The sequence below is a fragment of the Alosa pseudoharengus genome, unplaced genomic scaffold (genome assembly GCF_046254945.1).
Source record: "Alosa pseudoharengus isolate Yale_2024_CS ecotype anadromous, Long Island Sound unplaced genomic scaffold, YU_APseudo_1.1 YU_APseudo_1.1_scf_2, whole genome shotgun sequence".
NCBI classification, from domain to species: Eukaryota; Metazoa; Chordata; class Actinopteri; order Clupeiformes; family Clupeidae; genus Alosa; species Alosa pseudoharengus.
Window position 1 is genome coordinate 12,136,026 of NW_027468663.1, and position 20,885 is coordinate 12,156,910.

A 20,885-nucleotide genomic window follows, 5' to 3' on the forward strand; every position below is an offset into this window, starting at 1 on the left:
GTAAACAAATAGGCTGAGCACTCTCTCAATGCTTAGGGTATAGCCAGAGAGAGAGAGAGAGAGAGGTTCAGGTATTTTCTTTGGCGGAGGAGGGTCTGAGGGGACGGGAGGCGGGCTAAGCGCTCTTCTCGCACACAGTATTCACTCTCCTAACTGGACGGGAGTCCCAGGTGTAGCGTAGCCGTGCAGACAGAGCAGCGTTGTGGCTGAACACAGCGTTTTAAGCGTCTCGCGGCTAAATAAGCATGTGTTTTATAATCTGAAACAGTAGGCTAAAGCATTTACTATCGTAAATGCCCACACTGGTGGAAGGTTGCATCGGCGAACGTTTAGCACCAATGTGACATGACATGGATCGTGCCCACCACTGTCAAGGACTTTCTCTGTGAGAATAGATGAAAAATTGAGAACGATGTCAGATCAGGTAAGTCGCATGCATTTTTTTACCTGTTTCCCATTTTCACACTTCCCAGGTTCCACAGTCTCCAGCGACCTATATCCGCATGTAGCCTAGTCCAGCATCGCTTGCCTTTATTTATTCAGCCTTCTCGAGCCGGTGTACACACCCTCCTCTCTAACGGAGAGCATACCGAAGAGCCGACTGAAGGCGTTGTAGGATTACTACTATCACTTTGTGTACATGTATTCTCCCTTTATCTACCTTACGTGCCTCTCTCCTCCCCTGTAGACAAAACACATCTGTAGCCTTGTGCTGTTGTGCGGAATGCAACTGCCCATTTGACAAAAGTAAGCTGTAATTGTCGTTATTTGCTCACTCTTAGAATTGCTAGCCTATAGACTGTATAACTCAATCTTTTTTTTTTCTTCGAACATGATGGGATAAAATAAATTAATATTTCGGACCACAATTAAACTAGTGAAGGCTATCGCTATTAGCGATATATTATAGATAACATAATCTGTCACCGAAAACGTTTCTCTCCTACTGCGGCCCTCTCCCCCTCCCCAGCATCTTATTGACAATAGCCATGATTAATTAATCAGCTTCTTTCAATTAGTGTAATTGGGGGTCTGCGTCTGAGCGCCACGCTGACGTCCCTGTTCTGAGGTTGGCTACAGTAGCCTATATCAGCCTGATGTAGTCACACACTCACCTGCTGTCTCCTACAGGGCAGGCTCAGAATTAATTGCGTATTAATATTAATGGCAGCTATCCGCACACCCAGCTCCTGTAAACATACGGGAGAGAGAAAGAGAGAGAGAAAGAGAGAATAAGAAGGAATCCTCCTATTGTTGCCTTGTTGAAATCAGCGTTAAGATGCTTTAACTGGACAGGAGCCTTGGGCAGCCCAATACAATACTGATCTTGTTGTCATGTTTGTGTGTATTTTGGGACATGTTTCTTTGTGTGTGTGTGTGTGTGTGTGTGAATGAGAGAGAGAGAGAGACGAGAGAGAGAGCGCATCAGGAAGTTTATTTCTGTCAGATTGCTTTGTGGACGGCTGGCCGCTTTTTGACCCATTTTTTATTTAATGTACAATCCTGCAGAAATCCCATAAGTGGGAGCATGTACTATGCTGTAACCTGCCTGCAGCCCTCCCGCTAATGCAGTATTAATACAGACTAGTCAGACATTCATGCATGAAGTGCGCCGCAGCGCAGTCATTCCTAATCGAGTTTTCATTGACAGCTTGTGGCTCCCAGTTATCCTTCTGTAGATACAGCATCCCAGTCCCTTGCTCTTGCCATGGCCCCCCTACGGCCATTGCCCGGTGGATGGTGAATTAATCTCCATTTCCTGCTTTTCCCTGCCCAGGGTTATGGCTTGTTGCTCTCCGCCGCGCCCCCTCTGCGTCGAGGCAGCACCCCTCTGCCAATCAAGCACCAGCTGAGACGGGAGGAGGCCGTCTCGGAGGACTATGATTGGGCACCGGGGTTTGACGAGCCCGCCGCACCACCCGTCAGCGGGGCCCAGGGGGGGGAGGCCTTGGGGCAGGCCCCCCAGGACCGATACCACGGGCCCCTTCGCATCGTGCTCCTGGGCCAGACCGGCGTGGGCAAGTCCTCTCTGGCGCTGCTGTTGGCTGGCCAGTCGGACCGCTCCCTGTCCCTGGACTCCGAGAGCTCCAGCGGTAAGCAAACGAAAAAACGAACAAGCAGACAAATAAACCCTACAAGTTCATGTTTACATTGATGTTTGTGTTTGTTTTTTTTGTGCTGACCTTCAAGCCTGTTTTCATCTCGTTTTTTTGTTGTTGCTGTTTGTTTGTTTGTTAACTTTCTCTCCCTGAGGCTGGTAAACAGATCCCTGATTAGGCTGCTGAATGTTATGCTGCTGAATGTGAATGTGCGGCAGAGTGTGTTCGCATCGTGAGACATGTGGCATGACATGAAGTGAAGCCTCCCTGCACGGCCTCTCTCTTACCTCATCTCTCCCCTGTCCCCCGACTCCCTCCCTACCCTACCTCCTCTCCGAGGCAGGTTTAATAGCTTGTGTCTCTTATCAAACCAATTCCACGGCGAACAAGAGAGAGAGAGAGAGAGAGAGAAAGGGAAGAGGGGGAGAGAGAGAGAGAGAGAGGGATGTATGTGTGAGAGAGAGAGGGTGAGGGGGAGAGAAGGACAGAGAGTACTGAAGAGAGAGAAATGAGAGAAATAAAGAGTGTGAGAGAGAGAGGGAGAGAAGAGAGGGAGAGGGATCTGTTGCTTCAGGAGCTTAGGTGCTGCTCTCCGTAAGAGCCTCATCAGAGCTTCCCTGACCCAAGGACAATATGTGTCAGATGATAGAGGCACTTCTGGGCATTTACTCAGGTGCAATAATGTCTGAATAGTTCATGTCAAACAGGACTCTGTGTGTGTGTATGTGTGTGAGAGAGAGGAAGGGAGAGAATATGAGTGTGTCTGTGTGTGTGTGTGTGTGTGTGTTTTTGTGTCTATGTGAGTATGAGTTTGTATGTGTGACAGAGATATAGTGAGAGATTGATAGAGAATACGTGTGTGTGTGTGTGTGTGTGTGTGTTTTTTGTGTGTGTGTGTTTTTTGTGTCTATGTGAGTATGATTTTGTCTGTGTGACACATAGAGAGAGATTGATAGACAATATAAATGTGTGTGTGTATGTGTGTGTGAGAGAGAGAGAAATTGTTTTGATGGAGCCCCCCTCTGACTGACGGCTCGGCCTTGTCTTACAGGCGAGGGCTATCAGCGGCGGGTGACACTGGATGACGAGGACAGCACCATCCTCGTTTATGACAACTGGAAGCAGGTGAGTGCCACGCAAGCACAAATCCCACACATGGCAGTGCCCACACCGCATCACTGTCTCTGCTCAGCTATCAGTCACTCCCTCCACCCGGAGCCCCTCTGCAAATCCAAATGAAAAATCCCCCATGTTAAAATTAGGAGCAGATTTTGTGTGCGTTTGTTTGTTTGTGCAAATGGAGACAGACAGCAAACAGACTACAGCCGAGAGACACACACACACACACACACACACACACACACACACACACACAGCCAGCAGGGCAAAAAGACTTGTGTATGTATGACTGCAACGGTTAAGACTGACCTTTTGTTACCGTGTATTGAATAAAATTCTTCTAATGTGTTGCATTTTATGGTAGGTTTAAGGTGTGATTTTCAGTTTGATCGTTTGTGTAGTTCACAAGATCCCAGTCTAATTTACCCAGCCAGATCGAGAACGCAGTGCAGTTGACCCACACTCACTAACTAGGTCAAAAAGATCAGCAGCTTTAATTAAGGTGCTCTAAGCGATACACTGTAAAAAAAACGCGGTCTGTGTGGACAGCCCAGACTGGGAGGGAGTAGCGAGCTATAGCGCCCTTGAACGTCAACAGAAGTGACATTACCCAACATCGAGTAGAGCGCCTGAAGAAGCTAGGCTCTTTTTTCATTCTCTTTTGTGCCAAGATGAACGAAAAGACAAAGCAAGTCAGCAAACTTCTGTGATCGACTCAATGGCATGGATTAGACAGTAGAGACTCAAGGCCACTTCAGTGTCACTATTTCTGAGGAAGACAGGATTTCATATTCAAGTAATAACTCTTCCTTCTCATTCAGACCAGTAAAGCAATCTGAAGTTCTCTAGGCATTGTGCAATTCCAAGTGTATTTAAAGTTCACTGGGTGCAGATCAGTTAGATTGCTGCCCCTGAGATGGCTAAACATTTCACTTGCATTTTTGCAACCCTATTTAACACTATTTTCTGATTCTATTCAAAAAGTTTGGAAATCAGCCCTAGTGACTCCTCTAGTCAGAATATGAGTCTGATTCTGCTCCATTGGGACGTAATTATGGGGCATGTTTCAACCCTATACAGGGGGGGAATGCCTCTGCACTCAACTGGATAGACCTAACCACACAAACCATCCTTCTTCTCCACAAAATGCCTTAACATTGTTTTCTGGTATTTTGTAAAAGTTATTGTGCCGTCAATATCTCCTACAACACTCATTAGCTAAATCTAAGAGATACGTAGGCCTAGTAGGGTAGGCTATTAGGAAAAAACTGATAGCCTATATCCCCTCTTTTTTTAAAAACAATTCCTTTGAACACTGATATGCTACAAACCTGTTACTAACAGCTGGGAAAGGCTGTCGCAAATCCCTCGAACAGGTGGTCAATCAGAGATTTCAAACGAACGAGGGAACAACATGTCACAAATTCAACACACTGTTTTCCCTTGATAAAAAGTGAAACCATGAATTTTCCCACATCTCAACTTTGGCCAAAGTTTTCAGAAATAATCATTTTCAGTGATAAAACCTCATTGAAATAATATGCATTTTCCATATGGGGTCTTAAATGTTGTGGGGACTAAGGCCCAAAAAAGGCCCAAACGTAAATGATCACGTTCATATAATCTTTCCTAACGATCCGCTAGCTGCCCCATAAGCAGGCCGTCAAAAAAACGTGTCTCTGTAGACAGCCTAGGCTCTGAGATCTGCACACAAAAACAATTGCTAACAACAAGTGTTGCCAACCAGTGAAAGGCAAAATAAAGTGTTCCAACCAATAACCGATGATATGCGCGTTCAGGAGAGTTTCAAATGCACAGGAGGGAGGGGGAGGGAGTAGCGAGCTAGCTCTCTGTTTTTTTTTGAACGTCAACAGAAGTGACGTTACCCCGCCAACATTGATATGACCTTTAAGTCCTTATCAATCTGGGTTCAGAGCTGGCCATAGCACCCTTACAGCAGCTACGGTTGTAAATGATATAGCTGCTGATGATGATAGTGAGGAACATTGTGCAACTCTGTTTATTGATCTGTCTTTTGACACTGTCAATTATACTTCTACTTCTTGGAAAACTGGCCTTTGGATTTTGATGAAGTTATCGTTCAGTCATTTTCAAGACTACCTCTGATAGAACACAGCATGTAGATGTGACCGGATTAGCCTCAGAGGCATTAAGACTAAAAGATGGTGTTCCACCAGGCTTGATTTTAGGCTCATTATTGTTTACATTGTACATGTTGTCTGTGCTTCAATAGAATTGTTTTTTTTTTGCAGATGATACAATTGTTTATGCTTATTTGCCATCCATAGATCAAGCACTGTGACCTCCTCAGTGTGCAGTTGACTGTGCAGAAATATAAAATTGGTTCTAAATGATCAAAGACTAAATCAAGAAAGTGTGCCTATGGTATTTGTTCCCTGAATGGAGCACAAATTGAACAAGTTATTTATTACAAATATCTGGATATTTGGCGAGATGGCAAACTTTAATTTAAAATGTGTGCTTGAGTAAAAAAAGAAAAAAATTAAATTGGGTGAACTATACAGGATAACGTCTTCTCTCTAGATAACAGAGTGGCCATTGTTCAATCAACTATAATGTCAGTCCTAGACTATGTTGCTGTTGTGTGGATGCAGCCCCCTTTGCTGTAAACCTTACCAAAATGTGGGATGGTCATCTCTATTATAGAAGGGGGAAACACTGCCTAATGTTTGTTTATGAGAATATGAGGCAAGTTGCCTTTTTACCTTGCCTCTCTTAAAATTGAATTAATTAATTTGTTGTGATACACACTCAAAGGGACTTATAGTAGAAACTTCTCAAATGGAACAAATAGCAAGAGATGTAATTTTGAAATTAGACCAGTTTGTGTTAGTAGACCAATTTAAGGGCATAATAGACAGATGGCTGTTGTGCAGTGTTCTTGCTTTGACAGATGTTTAGACTTTTTTATCATTTTGTATTTTTATTTTTATTTGACTTTTGTTGTTGATGTTGATGTTGTTGTTGTTTTATATGATTGTTGTTGTTGAATGATGGGCACTGCTGTAAAATAGCTTAATGCTCAGTGAGTCCTCTGTGATTAAACAACGGTTGAGGAAACAGTGTGGACTGAGGCCAAGTGCTGGATGGCTGGCCTGGCACTCATCAGAGAGACGCACTTCCTCTTTGTTTTGTTCTTGAAGCATCTGCTGCACTGTATATGCCTGAATAATTTAAACTGTGCCATGTCTAGCCCAGGGACGGCTTCATTTAGGTCAGTGCACAAGTCCTGCATTCTCTGCCCAGACCTCATTCTTTCACTCTTCTTCTTCTTCTTCTTCTTCTTCTTCTTCTTCTTCTTCTTCTTCTTCTTCTTCTTCTTCTTCTTCTTCTTCTTCTTCTTCTTCTTCTTCTTCTTCTTCTTCTTCTTCTTCTTCTTCTTCTTCTTCTTCTTCTTCTTCTTCTTCTTCTTCTTCACTTTCCTCCCATGGCCTCATTTACTATGGGTCCTAGTCTTCACTGTGTTTTTGTGTTCAATCATGGTGTTTCATTGCTCCCTTGTCCCCCGCCATCGGAGGCTCAGGGCCAGCTGGGATTTGTAAAATCCGAATGGCTTTGACTGGCGCAGGTCGCTGTGTTGATGTTGAGGTTGGTGATGGAATTAAGTGGACGGGCACATAAAAGCGGCCACTGTGCGACCCGCTGCCTCCGAATCCTGCCCTGCTCTCCCTCCCCACAGCACTGCGATGCGCGCACTGTTACATCATGTGACCCCTGACCTCAGGAATGGGGCCGCAGAGTCAGACACACACACACACACACATACACACACACACAGACACACACACACACACACACACACACACACATCTCCACCCCCCACCCCACCTAAATGCCTTCCCTGTGGTTGCCATGACGACCGGCGAGCGGAGCAGAGGGATGTAAGCGGGGCTGCGCTCGTGCGAGTCTGTGATCTCAGTCGTGCGGTGACCCACCAAACCTGTTCCCGCGGAGCGGCAAGGTGTGCCGTGATTATCATTTTTTTGTTTATGTGCACGGCACTGGAGGGTGGCTTTTCCATTTTTCCTGCACTTTAAATATATGTACCCATATGTAGCGGCTGTCGACACACAAGAACCCACATGTATTATGTATTTATGATGTTGCATTGAGGAGATTATACAGGCTTTTAAATGCCTGACCATCCATCTGATTGCAATGGATTTAGCTTCCTTTTTAGCTGAGTTGAGCAACTTTTTAAAGATGCAGCCATCCTCGGCAAGCAATTAAACCCATAGCAAGGTCTCACCTCTTTTGCTGCTGTAGAAGCAGTTTGTAACACGCCCAGCTCAGTGTCCGGCTGACGGCACAATAAGCAAGGCATCCCTGGCCATACGGTGAACCCTACTACTGCATTGCTGCTAATGTAAGAGACAGCCACAGTAAGTAAGGCATCAATAGCCATACGGTGAACCCTAATACTGCCTTGCTGCTAATGTAGGAGACAGCCACCGTGAACTCATTCTGCCACCTTATCGCATCCGAGGCAGCCGCAGAGAAAACCGTATATCAGTCTCAATGCTGCCCTGCCCTAAACCACGGAGCACAATACAGCAGCACAATGAAGTAGTGCACCTGACAGCATGGTATAGTACAGCTAGTGACAAGCACTTCAGCGCTGCTTTGCACAACGCAACGCAACGCAACGCAACGCAATGCAACGCAACGCAACGCAACGCAACACAACGCAGCACAGCACAGCACAGCACAGCACAGCACAGCACAGCACAGCGCAGCTCAATATGGTCATGCTACAGTACACTTCACCTCAAGTGGTTTCTGAGGTTTATCTGACTGGGATTTTCTGCAGAGCCAGTAGCCATCTAGGTCACCTTGCCCTCACCTTGTGTATGCCCACAAATCACTCACAATCCCTTCACCCACCCGGGAGCAAGAGCAGCACCAGATCACATAGTACATGCGAACACACATAAAACACACGCACATACACACACTCACTCACTCACACACACACACACACACACACACACACACATGCACATGCACACACACACACACACACACACACACACACACACACACACACACACACACACACACACACACACACAGTCTGGACAACCCTGGTAAGCCCTGAGAGAGCTTTTTGACAGTGAAGGCAAAAATGGTTTTAATAAGTCATCCCACTCCTTAAAATAGCCACAGAGGTTTGCTTAGCCACATGTTTTGGCACTAAGAATGTCCCCTCTCTCCCTCTCACTACCTCTATCCCTCCATCTCATTCCTGACTCTCCCTCCCTCTCTCCTTCACTCCATATCTCTCTCCCTCTCTTTCTCTCTCTCTCTCTCTGTCACTCCTTCACTCACCAGTGGCCACTGGCTGTCTATTTCCCTCAGCGGTAAAAAAACACCGGGCCGGCTCAGTGTAATGTGAAAGGGATGGGTGGTGGCAGCTCGCTGGACAGAGGGCAGTCTCAGACCTGGCAGCTCTGCCCTGGCGGGGCCTGGCCGGCCAGCTGTGGCCTGAGTTAGAGCCAGAGAGCCAGAGCTCAGTCCACTCCTGTCCTGTCACCTGTGCTGTGAACCTGAAACTTCCCCTACAAGGAACCAGAGCTTTCAGTCACCACACCACACAACAAAGCCCATTACCCATCAGCTGCCATCAGCGCTGACATTTTTGAAAAAACGATATTGATAAACAATACTATAAATGGAGATTGTTTTCACCTCTATATGCGTATTTACCCGACTTAATGTATACACAGCTTAGCCTGCCTATACCTATCTTTCTATAGTCTGTTCGCTTGAGTAGAGTGGTACTCACCATCACCTGGCTTTGACCCATTCAAAAGGCCACAACTAATCATACTGTAATATACTGTGTTGTAAGCTACAGTTCAAGTAGCTATACGGTATGTCAAGCCATTCTGCTAACTTTGTCTATCTCTGGCAAGAGGCAAAGCCTGTTCACCCAACCCTCCAAGCCCACACCCAGAGCCCTTAATGCCCATCGATAATTGATCTGGTCCCTGGGTGAAATATTCATGGTGGAAAGACTACTGAGGTGTCCAAGGGTGGGAGCCGTGTTTGTGTCTGTGTGTGTGTGTGTGTTTGTGTGTGTGTGTGCGTGTGTGTATGTGTGTGTGTGTGTGCGCGCGTGTGTGTATGTGTGTGTGTGTGTGTGTGTGTGTGTGTGTGTGTGTATGTCCAAAGTGGATTAATGAGTTTCAGATCAGACTGGTCTGTCCCAGCCAGCCCTACCCATGTTATTGTCTGTGGGTTTGCTTTGCTTGAATGAGGAGGTTAGGAGTGAGATTGTATATAAGTCATTTGTATTCATTTTGTGGTAGTGCTGTCTGTAGGTGCTGTGGAAAGGATGACTAGGATGCGGTAGTGTTGTGCAGATGTGTTGTGTAGACAATGATTTCCGGATGTGGTAATGCTGTTTGCTGTGAGGATGGCTTCAGGATGTGGTAGCACTGTGTGTATGTGCTTTGTAGAGGATGTGGGTCGGAGTGGGGCTCAGGTGTGCTGGGTAGAAGCGTACTGCCAGGATGGACTCGTTGTGGTGTGAGTGACTCATGAGGCTGTCTATGAATCTGTGCAAATGTGTGTGTGTGTGTGTGTGTGTGTGGGGGGGGGGGGGGGGTGGCTGGGAGGGGTGTCTTTGGACATCTGTGGATTTGTGTGTGTGTGTGTGTGTGTGTGTGTGCTTATATCTTAATGTCTGTGCGTTCAACTGTGCATGTGTGGTACGTATAGTTGGTGTGCATGTGTGTGTTTGCTTATTTGTGTGCTGCGTGTGTGTGTGTGTGTGTGTGTATGTGTATGTGTGTGTGTGTGTGTGTGGTGTGCGGTGTGTGTGTGTGTGTTTGTGTGTGTGTGTATTTGCTTGTTCATGTGCTGTGTATGCCTTGTGTGTGTGTGTGTGTGTGTGTGTGTGTGTGTGTTTGCTTGTCCATGTGCTGTGTGTGTGCTGTGTGTGTGTTTGTGTGTTTGCTTGTCCATGTGCTGTGTGTGTGTGTTTGCTTGTTTGTGTGCTGTGTGTGTGTGACTGTGTGTGTGTGTGTGTGTGTGTGTGTGTGTGTGTCTGTGCTGTGTATGTGTGTGTGTGCTGTTTGTGTCAGACGCTGACAGATGGCCCCAGTTATGTCCATCCTTAGGGGTGTGGGTGCTCATTCCGGCACAGAGGAACCAACTCAGCAAACCGCACCGCTAAGCCCGACATCCAATTATCAGATTTTCACTTCGCCCATAGATGATGAAGGAGCCCCCCCCTCCCCCTCTGTGCCTCCCCCTCCCCCCTCCCACTCTGCCTGTCACCCCACCCCCGGTCTCTTTACCCCTCATACTTCTTCTCTAAGTGGCTTGCTCTCTGTTTCTGATCATTCTTTTTAATCGGTCATCCACCTCGATTTTTCTGCTTTAAATGTCTTTCCTTACTGCCTTTCTCTCCTTTTTCCCCTCTTTTCTCTCCTTCCCTCTCTCTTTACCTCCCCTGTGTTATCCCCCCTTCCACTTGTTATCTCTTTTTCTTTCCCTCCCTCAATCTCTCACTCCTAGCTACCCCTCTTACCATCCTCATCTCTCTCCCCCTTCATCTATCTCCCCCTCTCTCCCTCTCTCTCTCTCTCTCTCTCTCTATCCCTCTCTCCCTCTCTCTCTCTATCCCTCTCCCCCTCTCTCTCTCTCTCTCTCTCTCTCTCTCTCTCTGACCTCCTGTGGCTTGGGACCCTGTCCTAATTTCGCGCTCTAATCTGGGCTCCTCCGGGGCGCAGTCCAGGGCCGCTGGTGTTCCAGGAAAAGGTGTGTTTACGCAGGCTGCTGTGATGGAGCCGCCGGGCTGGCGTCCGCACAGCACGCCATGTTATGGCTCTAATCTGCTTTGCCCTGACCCCTTCTGAACTTGAATTTCTATTTCTTTTTTTTCTTTTTTGGGGGGGATAAAACTTAACTTGTGTGATTTGAATTGTGTTGTTGTTGTTGTTGTCAGCTGATATCTCTTGAGGTTAGTGGCCAGGCAGGCCAGGGGCTTAGTGCTGGACCATCTCATTCATATAGCTCATGGCCCATAACCCTCGTAGTTCCTTTACCTGTGTATATATGTTAGGCCTGGATGGGATTATTTCACACAATGCGATTATTTTACATAAATCCCAATCAGATGAGTGTTGCTGTATGATTGCAGCAGGTAATATCTGATGATTATAATAGTTGACTTTTACAAGTGCACTTACAAGTGCATATATGGCGAACCACAGGACAGCTTAAAAGACTAGCATATTATTAATGTTACATAATCATGAGATACATTTTTTAGGTACGGTTTTTAAGGCTGTTTATCAAGCCGTTGTTTGGTTTATATGAAAGCTCTGTTTGAAATTTGCATAGCTGTACACCTGGTATACCTAATGAACTTAACATAAAAAAGAATGCTGTGCGTCTGGATCAGAGTGACTCATCTAAGAAAAAGAATGTGAAAATTAGGAGAAAAACTGATGGTGGTGTGTGTGTGTGAGAGAGCCTGTGTGTGTTTGTCTGTGTACGTATATGTGTGTGTGTGTGTATGTGTGTGTATGTGTGTATGTGTGTGTGTGTGTGTGTGTGTGTGTGTGTGTGTGTGTGTGTGTGTGTGTGTGTGTTCAGTTGAGGGAGGGAAAGGGGGAAGTTGACAGATGGCCTGGGCTGTGTGTGGGGAGAGAGAGAGAAAGAGAGAGAGACAAGAGAGGGAGAGAAAGAGAGAGAGACAAGAGAGAGAGAGAAAGAGAGGGAGAGAGATAAGCGAGAGAGAGAGAAAAAAAACAAGATGAGATTGGCGCTGGGAGGACCATTCATCGCTTCCGACCCAACAGCCTCTTACTTTGTCCGGCCGAACAGGCGGGACACTCTCCATCATAATGCCCTTTATTGATCTCTCCCCCATGCGCCTCCACACTCACTTCTTTAAAGTCTGCCAGCCTCCAGCATCAGCTCAGCTCTGCTCCACTGTGAAGATGAGCCTCTGTCCATCTATCCATCTTCACCTTACTGTGTGTGTGTGTGTGTGTGTGTGTGTGTGTGTGTGTGTGTGTGTGTGTGTGTGTGTGTGTGTGTGTGTGTGTGTGTGTGTGTGTGTGTGTGTGTGTGTGTGTGTGTGTGTCTGTCTGTTTCTGTTTGTGTATGTGTGTGTCTAAGCATTCATGTGTGTATCTGTGTGTGTATCTATGTGTATGCATGTGTGAGTGTGTGTGTGTGTAAGAGGGTGACAGGTGGTGTGGGTGTGTTTGTGTGTGTGTGTGTGGGGGTGGGTCCTCAGTCACTTCCTTTCGGCTAGAGATCGGAGGCTGTTTCTGGGGCGGTGAATTCCCTGCTCCAGGGGCTGCCACGCCATTGGCCAAAAGATGGATGTGAATTTTTTAGTGGGCTCCGCCGAGGGGCTGAAGAGAGGGGATGTAGGGCAGCCTGAAAAGAGCCATGTCTCTGGTGTACGTGCATGTGTGTGACAGAAGTGTGTGTGACTGTACATCTGCGTGTTTCAGAGAAAGAGTGTGTATATGTGTATGACGTATTTCTTTGTTGTTTTTTGCACTTCTGTATGTTTATGTGTGTGTGTGTGTGTGTGTGTGTGTGTTTATGTGTATTGTCTGACCTTGGCCGTACCTCAGAGATGCCTCCAGCCTTTGCCTTTGTCTCCCAATCAGAACTCAGCAGCAGGGTCCCTTGTGAAGAGGAACTGCATCCCACTTAACCTCGATTTCACACGTTTATCCCCCAGCCCCGTTACCCTGCCCGCTGACAGATCTGAAGGCAGGTCTGAGGCGCCATTGTGTTTCTTACCTGGCACTGAGGAGATGCCAGTCTCGTACCGCAGTCGCAGAGCTGATTGATCCGTCACAGCCACCGGGGCAGCAGCTACCAAAAGCAACCACCTAGCTAGTCACGCTGCCTTTTTAAAGCAGTGTAATCTCCTTCGCATGCGGCACCCATTATGTTATTGCTCAACGTGCCGTCTGAATGTTTGTATGTGTTTATGCCTGTGTGTTTGTTTTTTTTATTTATTTGAGTGTTTTTTTCTTGTTTGTTGACTTCTCCCTCTCTGTGTCCTGTGATTGACAGGACCTGTCGACGCTGCAGTGCGAGGTGGTCATCCTGGTGTTCTCGCTGACAGACCGCCGCAGCTTCCACCGCACCTCGCAACTCCGCCTGCTCCTGAGGGAGATACAGCCCAACACACCCATCATCCTCGTGGGCAACAAGAGTGACCTTGTCCGCTCGCGAGAGATCAGCACTGAGGGTACGGAGGGAGGGAGGGAGGGAGGGGCGCCCGTCCTCGGTCTATCCATCAGTCCACTACCACCCCGATGTCATTCCTCCCCTATCCCATAAATCTCCCTGCCCCCACCCCTCAGCTGGCCCCTGGATGCCCCTCTGTGGGTGTCAGTCAACACTAGTACTTCACTGGAGATGGAGACTACCATCTCCCCTACAGCTACAGCTCCATCTGTTGTTTCCAGCAGGAGGTGCTACCTTTCCCTTGTCTTAGTGCTGTGAGCAGACAGATGTGATGTCTCCCATGTACTGGCTCACAGCAGACCATATATGTTCCTTGGTGTGAAACCATTGTGTGTGTGTGTGTGTGTGTGTGTGTGTGTGTGTGTCAGGGTTGTGCACAATTCGAATTGCAATTCTGCTTCCTGTTTGCTACCTCAATTGAAATGAAGTGCAAATTAAGAATTGAATTGGAATTTAAGAGCCAGTTTTAATTCAATTCTGGAATTTTGCACAAGCCTGGTGTGTGTGTGTGTGAGTGTGTGTGTGTGTGTGTGTGTGTGTGTGTGCACGCACGTGTGTAAGAATAGCTCTGTGCAGCTTCAATGTGTTTCCTCTGAGAGCCACATTCTCCAACACACCCAAATCAGCCTTCTCCTTGCTTTACCTGCTCTTTCACTCTCTCTCTCTCTCTCTCTCTCTCTCTCTCTCTCTCTTTCTGTCTCGATCTCTCCATCAATACCTCCTCATTCTCTACCTCTCCTTTTCTCTATGCACTTTTCTATTTCCCTTTCTCAATCTCTCTATTTCTCTTTCCCAAATCTCTTTTTTATCACGGTCTCTCTCTCTGTCGTTCCCAATCCATCCCTCTACCTCTGTCTCCTCTTCTTTAATTACTTCTCTGTGTCTCTCTCGCTGGCTTATGTTGCTCCATCTGTGGGATGGCCTCCACCCTGCTGCTGCTGCTGCTTTGTGTTGCAGTGTGCTGGTGCTGGGGTTTGCAGTTGTGTGTTCCTGCGGTGTGTGTGTGTGTGTGTGTGTGTGTGTGTGTGTGTGTGTGTTTGTGTGTGTGTGTGTGTGTGTGTGTGTGTGTGTGTGTGTGTGTGTGTGTGTGTGTGTGTGTGTGTGTGTGTGTGTGTGTGTGTGTGTGTGTGTGTTTTCATGCTGTAGTGGGATCCTGTGGCGAGTTCTTGTCTTTTGGCCGATTGCACTGTTTACTGTGGATTATCTGTTTCCCACAGGGGGCCGTTGCTACTATCTTTATGTGTGTATTTGTGTGTGTGTGTTTAGGTATGTGTTTGTGTGTGTGTGTATTTGTGTGTGTGTGTTTAGGTATGTATGTGTGTGTGTCTGTGTGTGCATGTGTGTTTTGTGCACATTATTGCCAGGGTACTCAATAATCTCTCTTTCTCTTTTTCTACCTCTGGTTCTCTCTCTCTCTCTCTCTCTCTCTCTCTCTCTCTCTCTCTCTCTCTCTCTCTCTCCAACACTCTCTCACGTCCCTCTCTCTCCCTGTATGGAGAGGCTAACACTATGCCATATGTGTGGGGAGGTGTGATAACGGGAGGGATGAACAGAGGGGAGGGGGGAGAAAAAAAGACAGAAAAACCCTGCTTGGCACATTTTCTCCACAAAGAAGAGCACAATAGCTTCTTTGGAGTGCGTGTTAAGGCCTGAGAGCAGGAGCCTGTTGTTGCCAGAGACTTGTTACTTGACGCAACAGACAGATCAAGTAGCCCAGGTGATGAAGCCTGAGTCTGTCTGTGTTAACGACGCTAGTGAGACTCCTGCTCTGGTCTGTCATGGGTGTGGCACACGGGAAGATAGCAGATGTGTGTGTGTGTGTGTGTGTGTGTGTGTGTGTGTGTGTGTGTGTGTGTGTGTGTGTGTGTGTGTGCGTTTATGTTTGTGTGTGTGTGTGTGTGTGTGTGTGTGTGTGTGTATGTCTGCAGAAGTATATGTGTATGTATAGTGTGTGTGTGTGTGTGTGTGCATGTTTATGTTTGTGTGCGTGTGTGTGTTTGTCTATGTGTGTGTGTGTGCATGTATATGTGTGTGTGTGTGTGTGTGTGTAGTGTATATGTGTCTGTACAGTATGTGTGGGTGTTATCCGAGCGCTGCTGTCCTCAGCAGTTCTGCTCTCTCCTCTAATGCAGACATGTGCATGAGAAATGATGCTGCAGCGTGTCTCTCTCCCTCCTCTCCCTGCCGTTACTCTGGCCTCATTCACCTACACCTGTGAACAGAGTCAGCTATTGGCCTGGCTTGTTTAAGACCGGTCTGTTGCTGGTTGACATTGAATCTCACAGCGGAAATCTGAAACCCCTCGTGTGTATGTGTTTTTGCGTGTGTGTCTATGTGTATGTGGTGTGTGTGTGTGTGTGTGTGTGTGTGTGTGTGTGTGTGTGTGTGTTTGTATGTGTATATATGTGTATGTGTGTCTGTGTGTGTGTGTGTGTGTGTGTGTGTGTGTGTTTGGGATACATCAGATGATAACACAAAAAGAAGGGTGTGTCGAGGCTCTAAGTGTGTGTGTCTTTGGTGCACAATGTCCTGAGATGGGCTCAGAGCCATAAAATGTATTTATGATATTGAATCAAGGGCCAGTTCTGCACACAGAGGCACTTAGAATGAATGGGTGGCGTTTGTGGGGAGATGACGCTCTGTCCGTCTTTATGATAACACAACGTGCCATTTTATATCTTTACTCTCTGTGATTAATGTCAACCACCACCCCCCTTCATCTCCACTTGTCCTCTCGACCGCTCTCCTCCCACTGTCCTCTCTCTCTCTCCTCTTCTCTCTTCCTCTCCTCTCTCTCTCCTCTCCTCTCTCTCTCCTCCCACTGTCCCCTCTCTCTCTCCTCTTCTCTCTTCCTCTCCTCTCTCTCTCATCCCACTCTTTTTGGGCTCGGTCATACACCAGCCGATGTGCCGCGTGTGACAGTCCTGCTGAGTCAGAAAATCAGCTGTGTCCAAGCTTAGCCCATCTCACACACACACAGACACACACAGACACACACACACACACACACACACACACACACACACACACACACACACACTGACACACCACAGCACCGGGCTGTCTCTATCTGTTACTCCTGCTGTGGTCCGTGCAGACTGAAGGAAGGCTCTCAGTCACTCATTTGAGAGATCATTTCTGTTGATGTGCTAGACTGATGGTTATAGCCTGGGCACATAGGTGTATTCATCAACCATGTCTCAGGGTGTGTCTCACTACCCCTCCCTTTGGGGTGCTCTCATTGTGTCACGCTCTTTCTTTCTCTTCATCTCTCTATCTTACTCTCTCTCACCCTCTCTCTCTCTCTCTCTCTCTCTCTCTCTCTCTATCTATCCATCTCTATTTCTCTTATTTTCCCTTTGTCTGTCTGTCTCTCCTTCATCTCTCTCTCTATCTCTCTATCTATCCATCTCTAATTATCTTCTTTTCTTTGTCTCTCTGTCTCTCCTTCCATCTCTCTCTCTCTCTTCATCTCCCTGTGTGTTTCTCTCTCCTCCAGAGGCCCAGTCCACTGCGTCAATGTTGGACTGCCTCTACCTGGAGCTCTCAGCCTCGCTGGACCACCGGACCTCTGACTTGCTGGATGGTGCCGTGCGTCTGGCGCGAGGCCACAGCCTGGGGCCCGACTGGCCCGACGGTGCGGCAAGCGGCGGTGGCGGTGCCGGCGGCGGCCGCCGCGAGAGCCTGACGAGCCGGGCCAAGCGCTTCCTCTCTGGCCTGGTCCCTCGCGCGCACGGCCGCGAGCGAGATCGGGACAGAGAGCGGGAGAGAGACCTGAGCAGACACCGCGGGAGTCGCATGATGAGGCAGAAGTCCCGCTCCTGTCATGACCTGAGTGCCATGTGAGAGAGGGGTGTGGGGGGGGGGTGGAGTAAAAGAGGGACAGAAAGAGGGGAGATGAAAGGAGGAGGGGGGAGTGGGAGGGAGAGGGAGGGTAAAAAGAGCGAGAGAGAGAGAGAGAGATGGAGCAGGATGGAGGAAGGGAGAGAGAGAAACAGCAGGAGTTGCCTCACACAAAGCAGATGGGTAGAGGTCAGAGAAGAGGTGAGAGGTGACCACCTGAATGAACAGAGGGAGATGTGGACGTGAAGGACGTGGAGTGTGCGAGAGTGATGGTTAATTGATGGTGATGAGCAGAATAATTCAATAAAGATGAGGGAGGGATATAAGCAAGGATTAACCATCACAATTTGTCTAAGGGATGGAACAAAAAAATAAAATGTGCTGTTCAATGCCCTCCCCAAATACACACACAATTTCACACAAACGCACACATGCAAACACACCAATTCATACTCACAGTAACTGATAGCAGGAATGCAGGGATGACATGAAGCTCATATATAAACTGTCAGAACTATGAGAGGTCTTAGTATAGCCCTAATATTATCTTTGTTTTAGAAGCATGCTGTGTAACAGAGTAGAGCCCGGAGCTATGAGAACCCCCCCCCCCCCCAACCCCCTCCTGCCCCCAATGCCTTCCTCCAATCCGTTCAAGGCTCCAAGATTATAACACAGTGTTATATTTTCTGCATGGGCCGATAGCTATAGAGCACTTAACCAACAGATGATATTAATAGGACCTAACAACAGCCCAAACATCTTCTTCTTCTTCAGCTCTGGGTGGCCTGAAATGGCGGGAATCAGGTCTCACTCCGCAGTGGAGCTCACTGTACAAAACTGAGTCCCTTTAAACAGAACGCTAGTGCTGAGTGTTTAGACAAATTTGTGCATTATGTGACTATAGACAGGAAGACACTAGGAAAATCTAAGTACTGAATTCAGGCAATACCATTCTCAAGGTATTATTACATCAATAATGCATGAATTATTTTGTAACATCTCAACATGCAGTGCATAAAAAAACAGAAATTCAGTGGCACTGTGGTATTGCCATAAGCACAAATGAAGAGAATGCACATGAAAACAGTTAGCCATATACTCATCCTTCATAAATCCAAATTCAGAGATGACATCTGAGGTGACGGGGTGGCCGTCGGTTTCCTGTGGGGTGGCTTGGCTCTTAGTTAGAGCGCCAGTGAGCCCTGCTGTCTGGACTCAGTTTGGCCCATCTGGGGTGTGGTGGACACTGAAATCCTCACCTCCGCTCTTGCATCAGACAGCTCCCGTGACCTGTGAAATCTGGCCACTGCAGGGACACGGGCAAAAACGCAAAAACAGACGGCCGAGGCAGAGAAGACAGTAAAAAAGAGAGAGTGTGAGTGGGAAAAGGGAGAGAGAGAGAGAAAGAGAGAGGAAAAAGCAATATGTGCAGCCATGCAGGGGCATCATGGTCCCGTGCTTGGTACTGATGAGAGCTTGTGGTTCCTATGGGACAGAGGGTCGTAGCAGGAACATTCAGTGAGCGGAGATCAAACAGGACAAACTCAGTGGTCAGAGGATAGAATCTACTTCCCAGTGCTGTTCTCCACGTCACACTCGTACAAAAGAATTCATTCAAGCCACTTTGCTTTAGAGGCTTTGTGGCTCAAATGAGTTCAGCCCCCCACCCCTTTCCCCCATCAAAGTTAACGTGAATTCCATTTCTATAGTCCACTCCTTGTATTGTTTTGTTTTTGTTTTTTTTGTTGTCTTTTTTAAACTGTCAGCACACTGTACATATCACAAAACAGAGCATTGCTGTGAAGGCTGGCCGCACAAGCTTATGCAACAAAGGGCAGCGTTCTGGAAACGCTCCTCTGATGTCAACATGGCTGCATCGTTTTTCACATGTGCTCACTTGTTGGTCACTGTTGCTGAATCATCATCACTCTGTGTTTGGATGAGAGAGAATAAATGTGTGTGTTTTTTTGCTCATACTGTGTCATAGGCTCATTTTTCTTATTCGTGTCTACACTCCACAAAATAGGCTACTTGACATGCTCACGTTTCTTTCTTCTATTGAAAATGACTGAATCTGTTGATTGAAGATTCCAATCAGACAAAGTTTGTTCACATTGTCGGCTCACAGACAACTGGATGGGTCAGTGAACTCTCAGGCGAGAGGAGGCGAGTCAAGATGACTATGACAAGTGATAGTTGCTAAGCAACTGTTGTCAAGGAGATAAAGACACATGCCATGCCCCATGTTATGAATATGAATGAATTGTCTTAGGCCTACTCTTTGTTTTTTTTTTAAAAGGGGGTTGATCAATTCTGCACCAGCTAAACACACTGGAGGAAAGTAATCTTTAACAAACCCTTTACAGGAAGCCCACATAAACCATCCCAGCCACCCATCAACCTTTCATTTTAATTTGAGGGTAGATAATAACGACGGGCACATCTGCCAGGTTTTAAGGTTTAGAGCTGTGATTGAGAAGGAGAGTCCACAGAGGAAGAAAAACAGGGTAATGGAGAACACAGCCTTCGGTTGCAATTGATTTGTTGCCTCAGCAGAGTAAGAGAACAAAAGACAAACCACAGGCCTATTCATCAAACTGGATATCCTAGACCTAGATATATGACCAGTGGGACTATAGGGCTAAGATTCCAGTCTGTGCCCCAGCTAAATGAACACACAATGTTCTTACAGGAAAACATGCAGAAATAGCACTGAACAGAAGGCAGTAAGTGTACATTCCCAGCTCAAGATAAAGTTTAGATTTGCTAAAGTTAATTGTCAGTTAATTCCGGGGTCAGGGTTGTTACTCAACAAGGTAATTGCATTATCCACTGGGAAATGTCATTATTTTCCATATTTATACCCAAAGTAAATTGATATAATTTGGTTACTGCACATCATCACATGATATGCATTGTCATGCATTGTCATTGTGAGTGAACAATAGCCTGCAACATTAAACCTTACATGCCCACATATCAACATAAATCAACAATCAGTCGACAAACACAACATTTATGAAAGCAAATGGCACAGTTGGTTAAAACTAGCTACAAAGTACTGCATTAATATAGTTATGCATCTCACATTGGTTTTTTGAAACTTAAAATGAGTTAACGGCATGTAGCTATATAAAACACCAACAACAGCAAAGCAGGCAGGCAATAAAAGTTAAATGTTTTTCGGTGATGTATAGGCTACAGAACTTGGCATCATCAGATCATTCATACAGTATTTGTGTGGCTAGGGGGAGAGATATGCCTATTTATCTCCTCTTCATGTGACTGAGTCACAGTCCTACCAAAAGAATGAATTTAAAATGAAACTAAAATTAATTTGAACTTAAACTTATGACTCACAGGTGAAGTTGCCTCTTTCAAAATACCAGTTTTGGACTTTTAGTCATAGGAAGCAGACATGTACAAGAATAAGTCAGACTTTTTTGCATAGAGTAATATTTTTATCACTGTCTGTCAGAGCGAGCTGGGTCGGTTTATAGTCACGATGCAAAACCTTTTTAGACTCCATAAGGTCACTTTGCTTTGCCA

The 20,885-nt window shown here is 46.7% G+C and overlaps 1 protein-coding gene across 1 annotated transcript; it reads left to right on the plus strand.

Moving 5' to 3' along the window:
* Positions 1-412: 412 nt before the first annotated feature.
* Positions 413-17,339, plus strand: rem2 (RAS (RAD and GEM)-like GTP binding 2). Its single transcript, XM_076295781.1, has 5 exons — positions 413-424; positions 1,778-2,093; positions 3,151-3,224; positions 13,317-13,494; positions 16,993-17,339. The coding sequence occupies exons 1-5, from the start codon at positions 413-415 to the stop codon at positions 17,337-17,339; spliced, it is 927 nt and encodes a 308-aa protein (XP_076151896.1).
* The last annotated feature ends 3,546 nt before the right edge of the window (positions 17,340-20,885 follow it).

What these genes read in the sequence shown, in the direction of transcription:
- rem2 (XM_076295781.1), top strand. An exon ending in TTTATGACAACTGGAAGCAG is followed by an intron (nt 3,225 to 13,316) that starts GTGAGTGCCACG and finishes TGTGATTGACAG; the next exon opens with GACCTGTCGACGCTGCAGTG. An exon ending in GCGAGAGATCAGCACTGAGG is followed by an intron (nt 13,495 to 16,992) that starts GTACGGAGGGAG and finishes TCTCTCCTCCAG; the next exon opens with AGGCCCAGTCCACTGCGTCA.